Source organism: Lissotriton vulgaris, chromosome 9 (assembly GCF_964263255.1).
Source record: "Lissotriton vulgaris chromosome 9, aLisVul1.2, whole genome shotgun sequence".
NCBI classification, from domain to species: Eukaryota; Metazoa; Chordata; class Amphibia; order Caudata; family Salamandridae; genus Lissotriton; species Lissotriton vulgaris.
In genome coordinates this window covers 1,112,966,501-1,112,981,422 of record NC_141697.1, presented here as the reverse complement: position 1 = coordinate 1,112,981,422, position 14,922 = coordinate 1,112,966,501, and the positions used below count along the sequence as shown (strand labels likewise).

The 14,922-nt window shown below is 40.5% G+C and overlaps 1 protein-coding gene across 1 annotated transcript in view; it reads right to left on the bottom strand.

Moving 5' to 3' along the window:
- DNAH12 (dynein axonemal heavy chain 12) overlaps window positions 1-14,922 on the bottom strand; it is a 1,291,066-nt gene that overhangs the window by 1,073,781 nt on the left and 202,363 nt on the right. The window contains exons 14-16 of the mRNA XM_086939114.1: window positions 12,313-12,438; window positions 8,157-8,291; window positions 4,168-4,361 (exon numbers count right to left, since the gene is read on the bottom strand). Of these exons, the coding sequence (XP_086795240.1) occupies window positions 4,168-4,361; window positions 8,157-8,291; window positions 12,313-12,438 (455 nt within the window). The remainder of the gene's footprint in view (window positions 1-4,167; window positions 4,362-8,156; window positions 8,292-12,312; window positions 12,439-14,922) is intronic.

Below are 14,922 nucleotides of genomic sequence, written 5' to 3'. Positions count from 1 at the left end.
TTTTAAAAGTTATACCAAACTTTCCAAAAAGTACACATGGAAAGCCCCATGGGTCTTTAGCAACAAATGCATGCATATAACAGCGTACATTTTGTGATATATAACACTTATGAGGAATACTTACAAGGCCTGAACAAAAGCAAGTTACAACGATGCTGCTACTAGAGTGAAAGAGAGAGCAAATAGTGGAAAAAGAAGAGGGGAAATGGACGAGGGCGGTGGGGGAACAGAAGAAGGGAGAGAGTAAAGGGGGAAGGGGAGGGAACGTGAATCCAACCATAAATGAGAGACAAGAAAGGTCAAGACTACTTACCCCAGTAGTCCTGTAGTGCGGTAGTGTAGCAGATGGAGGCACCTCATACCAAACAGTCTATGCCACTCTCTTTCCACAAGCCCAAGCTACCAGCTCCAGAAATACTCAGCACGTGACCTCACAGAGCCATTAGTTCAGTCTCATGAGTCTGTGACGTCAGGCCCTCATCCAAAGGCTGCAACTCCTTCCATTTGCAACTCCTCACCCTGTGACGACTTGGAAAGGGAGAGTGGTGAGAGGTAGCTCTAAATAACTGTCAAACAGCCCCAGGTGTACAGGGCTGCTATTGTACACGGCTGGGCTGCTTCAGAATGTGATGCTTATTGCGTCATTAGCGGGTTGTTCTAAAGGGTCCCCAAATATTGCAGAACCGAGCAGGTCGTAGGTGTCCAATTATAACTGCCTGGCATACACTTTAGAGCATGGACTGGAAAGATGGAGGACAGTGCAGTAATTGCTTTTAAAATAATGCAAATAGGATGGTAATTGCTCTCTGCGTTTGCCATACATATCGCACATAACTGGAAGGGGGTAGCCCCTGCGCACACCCCCAGAAACTGCTGCTGAAAGCTTTTCCTTTTTTTGCAGTTATTCCTGCTTGCGGTTTATCACTGGTACATCTGCAGTTTGTGTAGTTGCATGTGTTTAGTGAGAAATAGTTTTTTTGCTGTTTACTCTAAATGAATATCATTTCCCTACATTAATGCGTTTTCTGTAAATGTAAAGAATAGCAGCATGTTTCGATTCTATTTTATTGTGTCTGAAAATCTTTTTGCATTTGTTCACAATGTGCATTGTGTTTTCTTGTGAGTATTTTTTTTGTTTTTTGCAGTGTCTGTGCAGAGTAGGTGCTGGTGAGGCTAGCTCTCCGACAAGTAAGTGGTATTGTTTTTGAGTATATGTAATTCTTTGTGATGAAGCCACCCCTTGTTTATTACTTATTTTACAAAGTGTTGGTTGTTGTTGACTTGTTTGTGAAGTTACTTTCCATAGTAAGGATTATGGATAGCCGCAGGATGACTGCTCAGCAGATTGTTGGTATGCTTTTTGAGTCTTCCTCTGACCATGATGCTGATCTGAGGCAGAGGAGGGAAAGGAATATTCTGCAGGGAATTTTTGGTCCGACTGAAATCATCTTATGATGAAGCCACTCTCTGTGCAGATGAAGTGCCTGTTTTAGAGGAGGTACACTGACGTGTCGATAGTGCAGCAAGAGGTATCTGGATTTCAAGGATTCCCATTGGAAGAGTTGAACTCTGGGTTGCCCCAAACACGTTGCCTGCCTTTACTGGTGTTGCAGGGTGTAGAGTGAATACTGAAAGCTTTTTGCCTATACATTTTCTTCAGTTGATTATGGATGATGTATTTTTGGATGAGATTGTTCAGCAGACTAATTTGTATGCTGAACAGTATTTAAGGGACAACAGTGCCAGATTTAAGCCCCACTCTAGAGCTACCCAGTGGACTCCCATAAACCTGGCTGAGTTAAAGTTCTTGGGTTTAACTTTTTTGACGGGCTTGATAAGGAAGTCATCCCTGTCCACATTTAACATATAAAAATTATAGTTATTTATAGTGTACATCCCATAAATGTGGCAAAATTATGTTCTCCATGATGTAATCATCCTGAAATGCATTGGATTGAGACTAAATACGCTGTGCATGGAGGAACTTAGGAATCTCTTGTGCTGTTGTGAAAGCCTGGATAGGCAATGTTGAACATAAAGTGCTAAAAAATTAAAGTATCATGAACATTTTTGGTGAATTTTCGAGAACGCGTTGAAAAAAAGAAAGAATTATAAACAGGTTGAAGACTGGATTCCTTAACGTATGTGGTTATGCATCTTGTTTTTTTTTTTTATTTTTTGTAAATAAAAATGTGATGGCTGTGTGCGTGGACTGGCGCTTGGCTGGCAGTGTGCATGGGCTGGCGCTTGGCTGGCAGTGTGCACGCACTGGTGCTTTGCTGGTGGTGTGCATGGACTGAAGTGTGCGTATAAAAAGGGGAAACATCGTTTACAACGCACGCGTCACAACGCGTGTCATTACAACAAATGTTTTACAAAGCGAAATCCATTACAACGCATAATCCATTACAACGTATTCCCCAAAGTAACGCCCCTGCGGAGTTAGAATAGTAATTGCGTTGTCATGGATTATGCGTTGTAACGACATGCGTTGTAACAACATGCGTTGTGATGGATTTTGTGATGTAAAAAATGCATTGTAATGACATGCGTTGTAACGCGTGCGTTGTAAAGTGTCATATTCGTATAAAAAGTGATAGGCCCTTGAATGGCGCTGTCTGTCGATGTAAGTGTTGTAATGTGCTGCACCCATGGCTGGCAGCCCTTTAATTCACATGCTCGGATGGGTACCCACAAATTCAGAGATGTGCAAATAACCACTTTTTCTAATCTACATATCTTGTTCTCCTTGATACCTATTTTTCACTCCTTATATTTTACCAAATGAATTTCTATATATCCGGTACACAATGAAAAACCATTGCAAGTTGCGGCTCAGTAATTTGCTCGGAGTACCTTGTGAATCTACAAGCCTTATATAGATCCCCACAACCAGAAGGGTTCAGCGAACATACCGGTATATTGCTTTGAAAAATATGCCATAGTTAAAAGAAGTTACAGGTGAAAATTTAGGCACAAATGGCTGTTCTTTTCAACTCATTTTCAATCTTTTTTTATTTCAACAGTTAGTTTCTGTAGAAAAACCTTGAATGATCTCCACAAATGAACCCATGCTGATTTCAGAATTGTGCCTACTTTGCAGAAATGTTTAGCTTTCCGGGAACCCTTATTGGTTTCACACCCATTTCTACCTTTAACTGGAAAGAGGTTGAAAGCACAAAAAATGGGAAAAATGGTTAAAAGAAATGCCTACACGAAGTTGGAAAATTTGGTTTTCTGACAAACGTCTGCCTGCTCCTGAAAGCTGGAAGATCGGAATGTTAGCACCGCAAACCCTTCATTGATACAATTTGCACAGAGCAGACGCTAGCTGCTGCAGCACTTTTTTCCAATTTTTGTCCCCAAAAATTCAAATGTAGCTATATTTTGGCAAATTTTTCAATCCCCTCCAGGGAAATCCACTAACCCTGGGTACCTTAAGACTCCACAGGATGTTTGAAAAAAAGAACACAAATTTGTCATGGATCCCTTATGTAGACAAAAGGTTATGGGGGCCTAAGCATGAACTACACATAATAGCCAATAGGTCTAGCACGCGGGAGGCCTAGCAGCGAAGGTGTTAAAGATACAGGAAACATTGTTCTTTCATAATTTAAAGATATTAAAGATGGCCGACATGATGCGTGATGCAACATGAATTACATGGTCACATTGCGTGGGTCAATAGAGCTGTATAAAAACAATGTTTTCTATACTTTCAAGATGTCTAACATGTTGTATCATCACACTGGCTCACACAATGAGGTGGCCCTCTTGAAAGTGCAAAACATATTTTTTCTATGCCTGCAAAGTGGCTGCCATGTTATGCAGCACAATGTGGCGATATGCCACAGGTTGCATCAAGCAACGTAGTGGCTTCTTTTAACTATAGGAAACAATGTTTTCTATACATTCACCACTATAGCTTTTGCAAAACATGCACATTTAAAATCCTCCAGCATTGACAAATGCAACAGTATCATCCATTCAAGATTGGCAAAGCGAAACCAACGGGCTTTGCCAATAGTTATTCCTTTAGCTGTAAAAATCAGATAAATGGTTAAGACAGCTAGATAAAGCTGCAAATACCAAGCACCCTGCAGTGCACTACTACTCACCTATCCTGTGTTTCTCTAGTAAGTGAAGGCTAAGGCTGCACATACTCACCGTTTTTCAGTCCGTTGCCATTTGAGAATAAGTCCAAAAACCTTCAGATAGGGCTCAATGTTAACTTTGATGAACTCCAACTCAGGGTAGGTGCTCAGTTCCTGTTTGTAGAGAGCTTCTTCTTTATTAATAAATTCCATTGTCTCCTCTGCTTCCTGTATACGTTTTATCACTGTTCTCACGTCATTATTGTACTGTAATCAAATCAAAGGGTCGCTCTTTAATGGAGGGCCACTTTCGATTTTTAGTAGATAACAATTGTTTCTAGGTTTAAAGGAATGTACAGATCTCCAGTTAGCAGTCTCTAAAAAAAAGCACATCTTTTTAAATGTATAATATACAAAATAGAAAATGAAAACATTATTTTTAGGAAGGGAGCCAGTTAGCACAGTTAATCTAATTAGTCTGGCTTTTGCTGCGAGAAGCATTTGAAAAGACAACAGTGGCAATATGTACTAATATATGGTTGCTAAAAGCTGATCGCAATTTGTGACCAATATTTTTGCGATCAGTAAAGATTTTTATGAATAGACCTAACTAAAATATAGGCCGGTTTTTAACAATCTGAATTGTAGTGTGTTAAAATCCAGCCTACTGCATGCATATTAATGAGGTAGGCCACAAATTCCAACCCACTACAATTTCTTGCCATTAAAGGGATGATGGCCCGCTGGAGTCGGTAGACCATCATGTCTGTAATTGCTTTTAAATAAATCTTTCTTTTTATGCAGCTTGTTTTTTAAGGAAAATGGACTGCGAGTAAAAATAATTACAAGTTTCACAAATGTTTACTAGTAGTAAGCAGTGGACCCATGCCGAGAGCCACTGATGAAATAGCCCTTGTCTGATAATTCAAGAATGTTGTTTCTTCAAATCCTGATTCCAAACCACTACCACTTGTTAACATTGTCATTGAAAGTGTTACAACCTTGTTCCGATGTGTATCCCATAGTTTTGATGTTGTTATATTGGCAATTACAATGTTGGGTTTGCCTGGAACTTACACCTCTGAATTTGGATTTTAAAAGATTTGTGGGATATATTTTTAAGAATATACCAAAGACCACAGATCTTTCCAGAGCCATACTGAGGGACTTTTTCCTTTGCCCTTTTATTTCAAATTATGCTTTGTTCCATGTGTGGATAGTGTAGATCTTGGTGCGAAATTTGTTTGATTTTTTGCTTCAGCGAATGTTGAGCCGGTATAGTTACCCTACATACCTGGGATGTTGAAATGTGTGTTGTTCCTTCTGGGTTGGTTGAGCGAGTAGTGACACATCTAAGCTCATCATTTGTGAGAGGGCTAATCTACTAGGGATTTGCATCACATTCCCCGGCTGTTCAAAATGGGTAGCCATAGGTAATTGAATGACCCTGCGATCCATATGGCCAAGGAACCATGTATATGCTATCTTCTTTGGGGTCAGGACTTTCTATTTTCAACCCCCTCCTCCCCCCTCCCCATGAACATGGACTCCACCTGGACAGTAGTTAAGTAGCTTGGGGCTGATGACAGCTGCCCTGCCTTTCTAGACCACTGCTCTTCCTTTACAATCTCAAGCCTCCCTCTCCATCTCCAACTCCTCTCAATAATGGACTGGGCTGATTAGAGAAATGCTATTTTCACAGAGTTGAAGTGGCACACATATATTTCACATACTCCTTTGCTACTTGGATGAAGGACAAGAAGGTTCTATAAGAAACATTGAGTATGGAGTGACTAATTACATTAATTGGGCAGCAACTACTGCCTCAGTCGGGAAAGTTAAGAGGAGTTGGAAAGTTATTTTATTAAAAACCAACTGCGACTACAGATAGGTGTGTTGAACAAATGAAGGAGTTAGAGTTTAAAAAACAGGCACAAGGTGGAAAAATAACAGAAGAAAGGATTATGTAGTGTAAAAATGAATTCTAGGTAATGCTAAAGAAGGAGTATAACATGTGTTTCTAGAAATTTTAGACGTTTGAGTCACTTTGTTAAAATATACAACATGGATGTATTTCTCAAATGGTACAAAATACAAATATCTCCATACTCTACATATTGTCCAATTTCACATTTTTAGTAAGCTTCCTGATGTAGTATAACCTGAATGGACAATCAATTGAAATTTCTTAAGTGTGTAAAAAAGCAGATAGTTAACGGTCACAAAATTTCTCAGTTTTATTTTTTGACCAAGTCTTAATTGGTCCACAGTAATAATATAATTATGACAATCCTAGTGCATCTATAGTAACAAAAATGGTGGAGTGGAGTCCCAGGGAATCGAAATTTAAAGACCACGAGGAGAACTTCCCAAAAATATAATCAGTAACACAATGCCACCTCGGGTCTGGATATTTAGCACAAGATTTTTATCATATAACTGGATGTGCAATCCCTTTTGTGAACTTTCTCAAAATTATAATAAATCCTACCAAAAGAGGGGGAATCATCCCTTTAGGACTAGAACCCTCACTCACCCAAGGGAGACATGCTTCATCATATGGGTTCCTTCTACCAGTAGGAAATCCTAGTCCTACTGGGAGCTACAACTTCCTCACTGTGAGGAAGGAGCTCAGGTGTTTTCATAGATGTTCAATCATGGAGCTAGGATGCTAAAATCCCATATGTGAGGATTACGGTGTAGTGAGGGTGCAGTGCTGCAAGCTAATGTAGAGATGTTCATGCAGGTCAGTTGTATTTACAGGGTCCTAGGTGGAGCGGCAGACAATGAAGCTGTCCCAAGTCAACATTGTTCGAAGCGTCAGATGGCTAGACTTAGTGGTGAAAAGAGAAAAGCCAAAATGCATCTGTCAAAAGCACAGGGCTGAGAAGAACACAAATCCTCAAGACAGAAGTGGGTGAATACATAGACACTTTTGGAAGCCTGGTTGGCCTGAGGGCCTAGGAACCCTACTGGTGATGGCCAGAGATTCATGGTATTGTGTTTTGACCCCACAGATTTGCTACTCGTTGTGCAATCACTCACACCTAATAGTTATGCAGCCTTTTATCACCAATCTTCAGAGCTATCTAAGTTTTTGAGTTGTGTCTACTTTGCAGATGTGCATCACAGTGAATTGGAACTGGGGTCCATCTGTCATGCATGCTGCCAACACTCTCTACTGTGCTGGTCACTTTGTTTGATATGACAGATCATCAAGAGCTCTGCTCTCAAAGCACGTCAAATACAACAGACTACATTACATACACAATCCAAAACAGGGTAGATGTCTGTAATTAACTGACACCGGCTTCTTTGAAGTAACACTCAAAGTTTATTAAATGATTGTAAGTTGTTGCTTGGAATCACTCATGTTGAAATGTGGATGTTTCTCGGTGATCATCGGTGTCTAATGTAGATATGCACTTGCCACGTATCTTTCCTGCTCCATCTAGCACAGGTTTGTGTTTTACTATTTTTATAGTTTCTCTATCTCATGTTGTCTGGAAATAAAACTAACATAAATATTGAGAGATGTAGATTCACAGCAGTCGAGTATTTGTCTGCCAGGGCCAACATCACTATATATGAAATTAAGGGATTTGCCACTAAAGCCAACAGCTAACAATAATAGGGGGCGAGATTTAGAACGTTGAAATCAGGTCTAACTTAAATAAAAGAGTACATTCGAAAATTATTTTGTGTGATCATATATTATAAATGCAGGGTAAGTTTGTGTTGGAGAACTGACTTGTGTCACATGGTATTCTCAGCTAGATTGCAAACCATTGCTTTTTGTTTCTGTTCGATTTTATAAATGCCAATAAAATGTTTTATTAAAAAAAATACAAATCACTTTTATCCATTTAAGTAAGTAAGTATTTTGAGGCAAATGTTAATAATCTACATCTTAGCATTGCCATTTAACTACAATGAAGCGCTGTACAAATTGTATGAAAGGAGGGAGTGCATAAGTGGAAACATGGACCAGGACCTCTTCAGGCACCAATATATATTGTAACTCTCATCGCAAAAGTATTGAACAATATTAATGTCTGAAACCTGTTGCATCATGTCCAGTTCAGAACATTCTGCAAATTCTTCCATTCGGCGGCCAAGCTTTTCCAGTTCCATCATCAGTTTCTCCTTTTTGTCAATGAGTTCCATTTCTCCTTTGCGTTTAGCTTCCTCAAACAGCTGAAAAATAAATTTGGTTTAGGGTGAATTAAAATAATTTAAAAAGTCTTAGGTCATCATTCATGTTATCTGAAATTACAAGGTGATTTTCAAATCTTAAACCCCAAAAGACAACAGTACAACACAACATTAGGAGGACCAGCAATGCATAGAATGATTAGGTAAGGGGAAAGTGCTGGTCACTAATAGCAACTGTTCTAGATCTCATTAGGACTTCAAATGCTGAATAATGTTAGTAAAGACAGCAGTACCTTCCCACTACGAGTAAAAAGAATGTAAGGAACACTTTATAGAATGTCATTTTATCAACAAACTTTTTCCAAATAGATATCTGATTTCCAAATAACGGCATGACCATTTCTTTTCTAAATTGTATGAGCCCAACACCCTTTTCTGCATCTAAGTAGAACCTTGATGACCAGAATACTGCTCGGTCAAATCACACTCAGTATGAGTGTACATTTGCACCCACAGGTGGACATGAGTTCTGTGGACAATCCCCCAGTGTAGCACATTGTCTGCAGTGCTACGTTTAGGTGAAGGCATGTGAAGGGGGTTATGTGAGAAATTAGGACCTGTTTCTAGTGTCCCCCTACGTTTCCCCCATTTTGACTACTAGGTGCTGGTTTTTTGACTCTGATTGTGCCCTGGGCTCTGCTAACCAGACAAGGGTCTAGTGTTGTGATTAAAAGTGCATAGTAATTAGGTACTGATAGGCCCCTGTAAGTCACTAGTATATAATAAGACAAGGGGCTGTAAACTACTTATAAGTCCCTAAACCCTATATAATAGGGAAGAGAGGTTTAGAGGCCCAGTAGATTTCTTGCACTAGAGTGTGCACTGCTGTGTTGTCTGCTGTCATTTTAAAGACAGCCCTGCTTTGCAGACTGTCTTCAAAATTAAATTATATGCAGATTCGACTTTGGAATTAAAGGTACTTCCAAAGTAGTAATCTACCTTAGTTTTAGATATGTCAGCCCTAATGTCTCCCCTAGGTGCCACAGGGGCCGGGTGCCATGTAACTATCAGCAGGCACATTATACAATATGTTTTATATGGCATGTGAGGAACAAACTGCCAAACTGCCAATTTTGTTTCCCCACCGCTCCCCCCATTGTAGATAATGAGCTCCATAAGCTAACATTGGAATATTTCATTTAAGTATAAAAACTGACAGCAGCACGATAAAACTATCATCCAAGGTATCACAAGGTTAGTTATGATAAATCCAACAACTTGCCACTGTTAGATTTCTATTAACTAACACAGAAAATAAGTTAATAAACTGAAAGCCAAACCCCAGCCTTCCAGCTGCCCTCACCGGATTGTCTAGTCTCTGCCAGGCTGAGCCAAGCTGTCTTAATTAGGTGTAAAGTAGCCTGCTAGCGAGACAATTGATTTAATTTGGAAGAAGAACTACAGCTACAGAAACTACAAGCAGGATGGGGGGTATAGTGGCCAAACTGATCTTCAAATGGATAATGACACTTTGGGACAGCACAGGCTCACCCTGACATCCTGCAACCCCAGCCACACAGGAACCCCTGTAATTAGATTAGGAAAGGGGAGTGTTAGGGAATCTATGCCATGCCACTGGGTTGGCTTAGCTTGATTTAACCTCCAAGGACAACCTTTCTCCATGTTGGATTTTGGAAGAATGGTGCTTTATGAGGAAAGAATTTGCCACACTTTTGGAGGACGTGGCCATACACCTGGATGGCACCTTCCATTGCATTAGTCAGGGATGCCCACCTCCTTGATGCTCAGGAACAGTGCATAAATGTGAAAGAATTGCCAAGCAACTGAGACCTGCGGCCTGAAACTACAAGGAGAAGGACTGCCCTAATGGAACCCTGGCCTGCATCCCAAAAGATTGCACTCTGATGGGCTGCACCTGCTGCACACTTGGAACTACAGCCCTAAGGACTTGTCCTTGCTTCAAAAAGTATTAAGTAGTGGACTCCCTGCAAGATACTAATGGAGCTCACCTGCATCATGTCCACCAAGAAGTCCCATCCTGGAGTGCATCCAATGGAGTTTTAACGATTTGGCTCGGTGCATTGCAGGAATTATAGTGCCAACATCCCAAGGATCTTTTCAGAGAGTGTAAACCCCTGGATTGGATGTTGTGGACACTTTGAACCATCAAGGAGATCTTCTGGTAGAAGTTCCAGACATTTGGAGCAACTCTTGTTAAAAACTCCAGACGTTATGATGCATTGTGGGAGTTGTAGTCCCAGACCCCAAGAGGTAAACCAGAGCACCTGAACCCTTGGCTAGTGCTGTGGACCACTCTCCTGCATCAAGAAACACTTCTGGAAATATTTGTAAAGAACTCTTTACTTTCTACCCCAGCACAACCTTTTTTAACCCTTTAAGCGCTATTTGCTTCTAAGCGCTAGTTTTACTTTTCATCTTTAAAAATTCATATCTCTGGTTCCCTATATTGGATTTTTGCCGTATTGGTGTCTATTAAATCATAAAACTATATTATATTTTTATAAATTGGTGTTGGATTTTTATTGTGGGTTGTGTCTTACTTATTTAATGTATTGGCATTTTTAAATGCTTTACACAACTGTCTCCTAAGTTAAATCTGACTTCTCGATGCCAGCTACTAAGGGTTGAGCAAAGAAATGATTTATTGAGACCTTGACTGACCCTTTTATTGTGTTTGTGGCCTTATTACTAGTGGTTTGTCACTACTTATCGCTAATAATAAACCATTTTCCACCAGGCACTACATGTGGATGGAAGTGCACAGCCTACTGAATATCCAGATACCCCCATGCCTGTTAGTCTTTACAAACATTTCTCAGGTCTTCTTGGATCCTGGAAAGGCACAGAAATCTAGTTCAGCAAAAGTAAGGGGTGGGTTTGCATCCAGGGTAGCAAAGGGAAGTTAACAACTCCATATTGCTGCAAGGGTTAATGGAAAGTGGGTTGGCCCTGGAAAATACATTTTTCACTGTCAAGAAAAAAAAATGCAAATTTCTGCCAGGCTTACTGATGAAGATTCTTTAAGAAATGATCTTGCACTGTCTGAGGAGGATGGAATCTCCCTTGTGTCTGCTAAGGTCACATCGGTTCTAGGTACTGTTTTAGATTCTACAGAGTATGGCTGTACAACGCAGATTAGTGGTTCATACGGAAAAATTATGAAACCTTAACATATCACTGCGAATATAACAGCAGATTCTGTAATCAAAATCCAATTCAAACCAGTATTTAATTATCATTCAAATCACTGTATTGTTTTGCTTTTTTATCCATTACTTTTAACTTTGTAGGTTAGATTCATACAGCCAACGGGTGTTTCACCCGAGCGATTTAGGTTAAGTCGGTTCTTATGGTTTCAAAGATTTATTTCAAGGTATCTTTTGGAGTACCCTAATTTTTAAGATTGGAACGCAGGTCACATTCATGCATTTTTGTCGGTAACAGCAGCATTATCATGACGGTCACACGTGTCTTTAATTTTTTGGATCATGTTAAAGTTTAGTGTTTCTCCAGCCATGAGAAAACTCTTCAGCTGATCTGCATAATCGAAACATATGTCGGCATTATGATTCTCACTAAAAAACTTGAAGGAAAGAAGAAAAAACACACTGTTCTGAACTGGATTTGAATAACTCGCCATGATACTTCTTATCAGTAGTTACTGAATTCTTCTGTACTCCAGCAGGAAGTCTGACCTGCAGACACACAGTAGGAGTAGAGATGGAGGAACAGGAGAACACAGGTCCCCTAGATTACTAAGCATACTCCAAGGTAGTTTTGTGAATCCTAAAAAGTCAGCACTGTAGGCAAATAATATACCAAATGTCTACAATGCGTATAACTGGACCTTTTCAAAAACACTTTGTGAAACAGACTCATTTTGAGTAACGTAACTAACTGTGTAATTGACCAACACCAATTAGAATTCCGTTTACTTGGCAACAAAGAGAGTAGACCAAATTTGGCTTGTACTGAGATTGGTAATCTCTATCTTTCAGGCCTCAATTCTTCCCATACTAACCTCATCATTTTGATCAAAAATAGGGTTAATATTCTGCGGCCAGAGGAATACAGTGGTGTTGAGTTCAAGATCTTCATTTGGAAAAATATAAACATCGAGTAGGTAATCCAGCTGCCGATGTGCCTCCTAAAAGTTAGATGACACTGTTACTTACGATCAAAAAAATTAAAACATAATTATTCACACATCTAAAATTAATTAATCGCCGCAAACATCAAAAGTCAAAATACCACTACTCAAGGGTGGTAAAATGTGTAAAAAGTGCATATGATTAAAAAACACTTTAAAAAGCTCATCGTATATAAATAATTCCATAATGCTAAATTTTGTACAATACATTTTCATGGATACCAATTCCCAAAGACAAATTACTAGAAAGCAAATGGCATTCTTTCTAATCTTTTAAAACGCAGTGATACCTTTTCATGGCAAAATAAGCTTCAATCTAAACCACCTTGGAGATCGGTATAGTATATTGCATGGTAACCACAGTGTATTTTACAAGACAAGCTTGCCACACATCAAGGTTCAAAAGCACTAACGTCCTGATGTATCAAAGGGATTTACTCATTCAGGAGCCAGATGTACTACCATTTGATTTTGTGCTACGCGATTTGCGACAAATTGTGAGGCACAAAATCAAATGTACAACAGTGTGTTTAACTAAGCATGGGCGGAAAATCCATTCCGCGCGCGGATATTGCGGATTTTCGGTAAATTCGCAATCCGCGAACTCTCGCGAATTTACCGAAAATCCGCAAATTCGCACACAGCGGATTTTTTTTCTTGGTGATACAATATTGCGGCGTGCGGCGTTCACTTACCGTCATTCAGCGTTTGCCGAGTTGTTTTTCTCAATATTTTGCAAGTGCTGCGCCATTTTGGATCTTGCTGCGGGATCCCGCGGGAGTTTGGCAACGCATCGCGAGAGTTCGCAATTGCGAACATGTAGGTGCGGCGGGCAGCAACAATCTCGCACTCGCGAAATTACTAAATTTGCAATTCTGCACAAGAAATCCACTAGCAAGCAGCATAGACCTTCTGAAAATGATGATTTTTATCGACCACCAGGTAACCCCTCTCAATGGGTATCTAATTTTGCAAATCTTATTACTCCTTACTATATGTCATCTAGCAATTTCTCCCTGCTGGGTGATCTAAATCTACACCTTGAAGATCCCACCATCCCCTCATGTTACAATTTGCTGGAAGATCTAGCTGCACTGAATCTACCTATTATCAACTCTAGCCCTACTCATATAGCGGGCCATTTGTTGGACCCCATAATATCTAACGTCAGGGAACTCACGTACATCGCCACCGTACCTTCTGGCTGGTCCGACCATCATCTCATCAGCTTTAGCATTTCCTTTCCACCCTCCCCCAGTGTGAAACAAATTACTGATGCCACTGACAGAAGAAACTGGAAGTCAGTCGACATCGATGCTTTAAATGCTGCACTCAAACTAAACCCTCCTACCCCTAACTCCAACATGGACCACGTAGCAATTGAAACACAAAATTGGCTAACAAATGCAGCAAATAGCTGTTTGCCTTCTACTCACACCAAAGGAAGTAGGCATCGTCCCCCGGCCCCATGGTTTAACGACAGCCTTAAAACCGAAAAATCAAAATGCAAAGTTCTAGAACGTAAATGGCGAAAAAAGTACGACCCCACTGCCAAAAAAAGCTATCATGAAGCCAGAAATCACTATCATGCGGCTTGTACTAAGGCAAGAGCTGCCTTCGTCTCCAAAACAATTACTGAAGCAACTAACATGCCTAAAACTCTTTTTTCCAAAGTTAAGGAACTGGCGGGCGCACATACCACAGCTGCTGCACCCCCCCTAAGCGCTCAACAATGTCAGGCGTTAGCCTGTTTCTTTACTGAGAAAATTGACAAAATTATCTCAGACATCAAGACAAAAACCTCTGTCTCTGACCCACCCCCTCCATCTGACCCTATTCTGCCTCAGCCCACTGCTTTGGGCGAAAGCTTACTGGAATCCTGGCCGACCCTTTCATTAGAGAATCTCAAAGGAATCCTAAAAACTGTTAAATCCGGCTCCCCTAGGGACCCCATCCCTATTAAAATTATAAAAAAACTGGATGACCAATCCTTGAATATCATAGCCAATCTTTTAAACTCGTCCCTCGACTTCGCCACTGTCCCGGCCTTATGGAAGCATGCCATGGTGACACCCCTCTTGAAAAAGCCAAATGCTAATCCAGAAATACTGGCCAATTACAGGCCTATATCTCTACTTCCTGCTTTTTCAAAGTGCCTTGAGAGACACGTTCACTCCACGTTAGCCACTTTTGCAGAAGAAAACTCCTTACTCCATCCCTCGCAATCTGGCTTCAGGGCTGGTTTCTCGACGGAGACCGCCCTGTTAGGTGTCACCGAACATATCAGAAAACTTCTTGACCAAGGCCAGACGGTAGCACTTGTGTTATTGGACCTAAGTGCGGCGTTCGACACCATCTCTCATGAAACGCTTATCAGAGAGCTATACACTAATGGCGTAAGAGGAAAGGCTTTGGATTGGATCAAATCCTTCCTGGCAAACAGAACCTTTCAGATCGCATCTGCACAGGCCGTGTCAGACA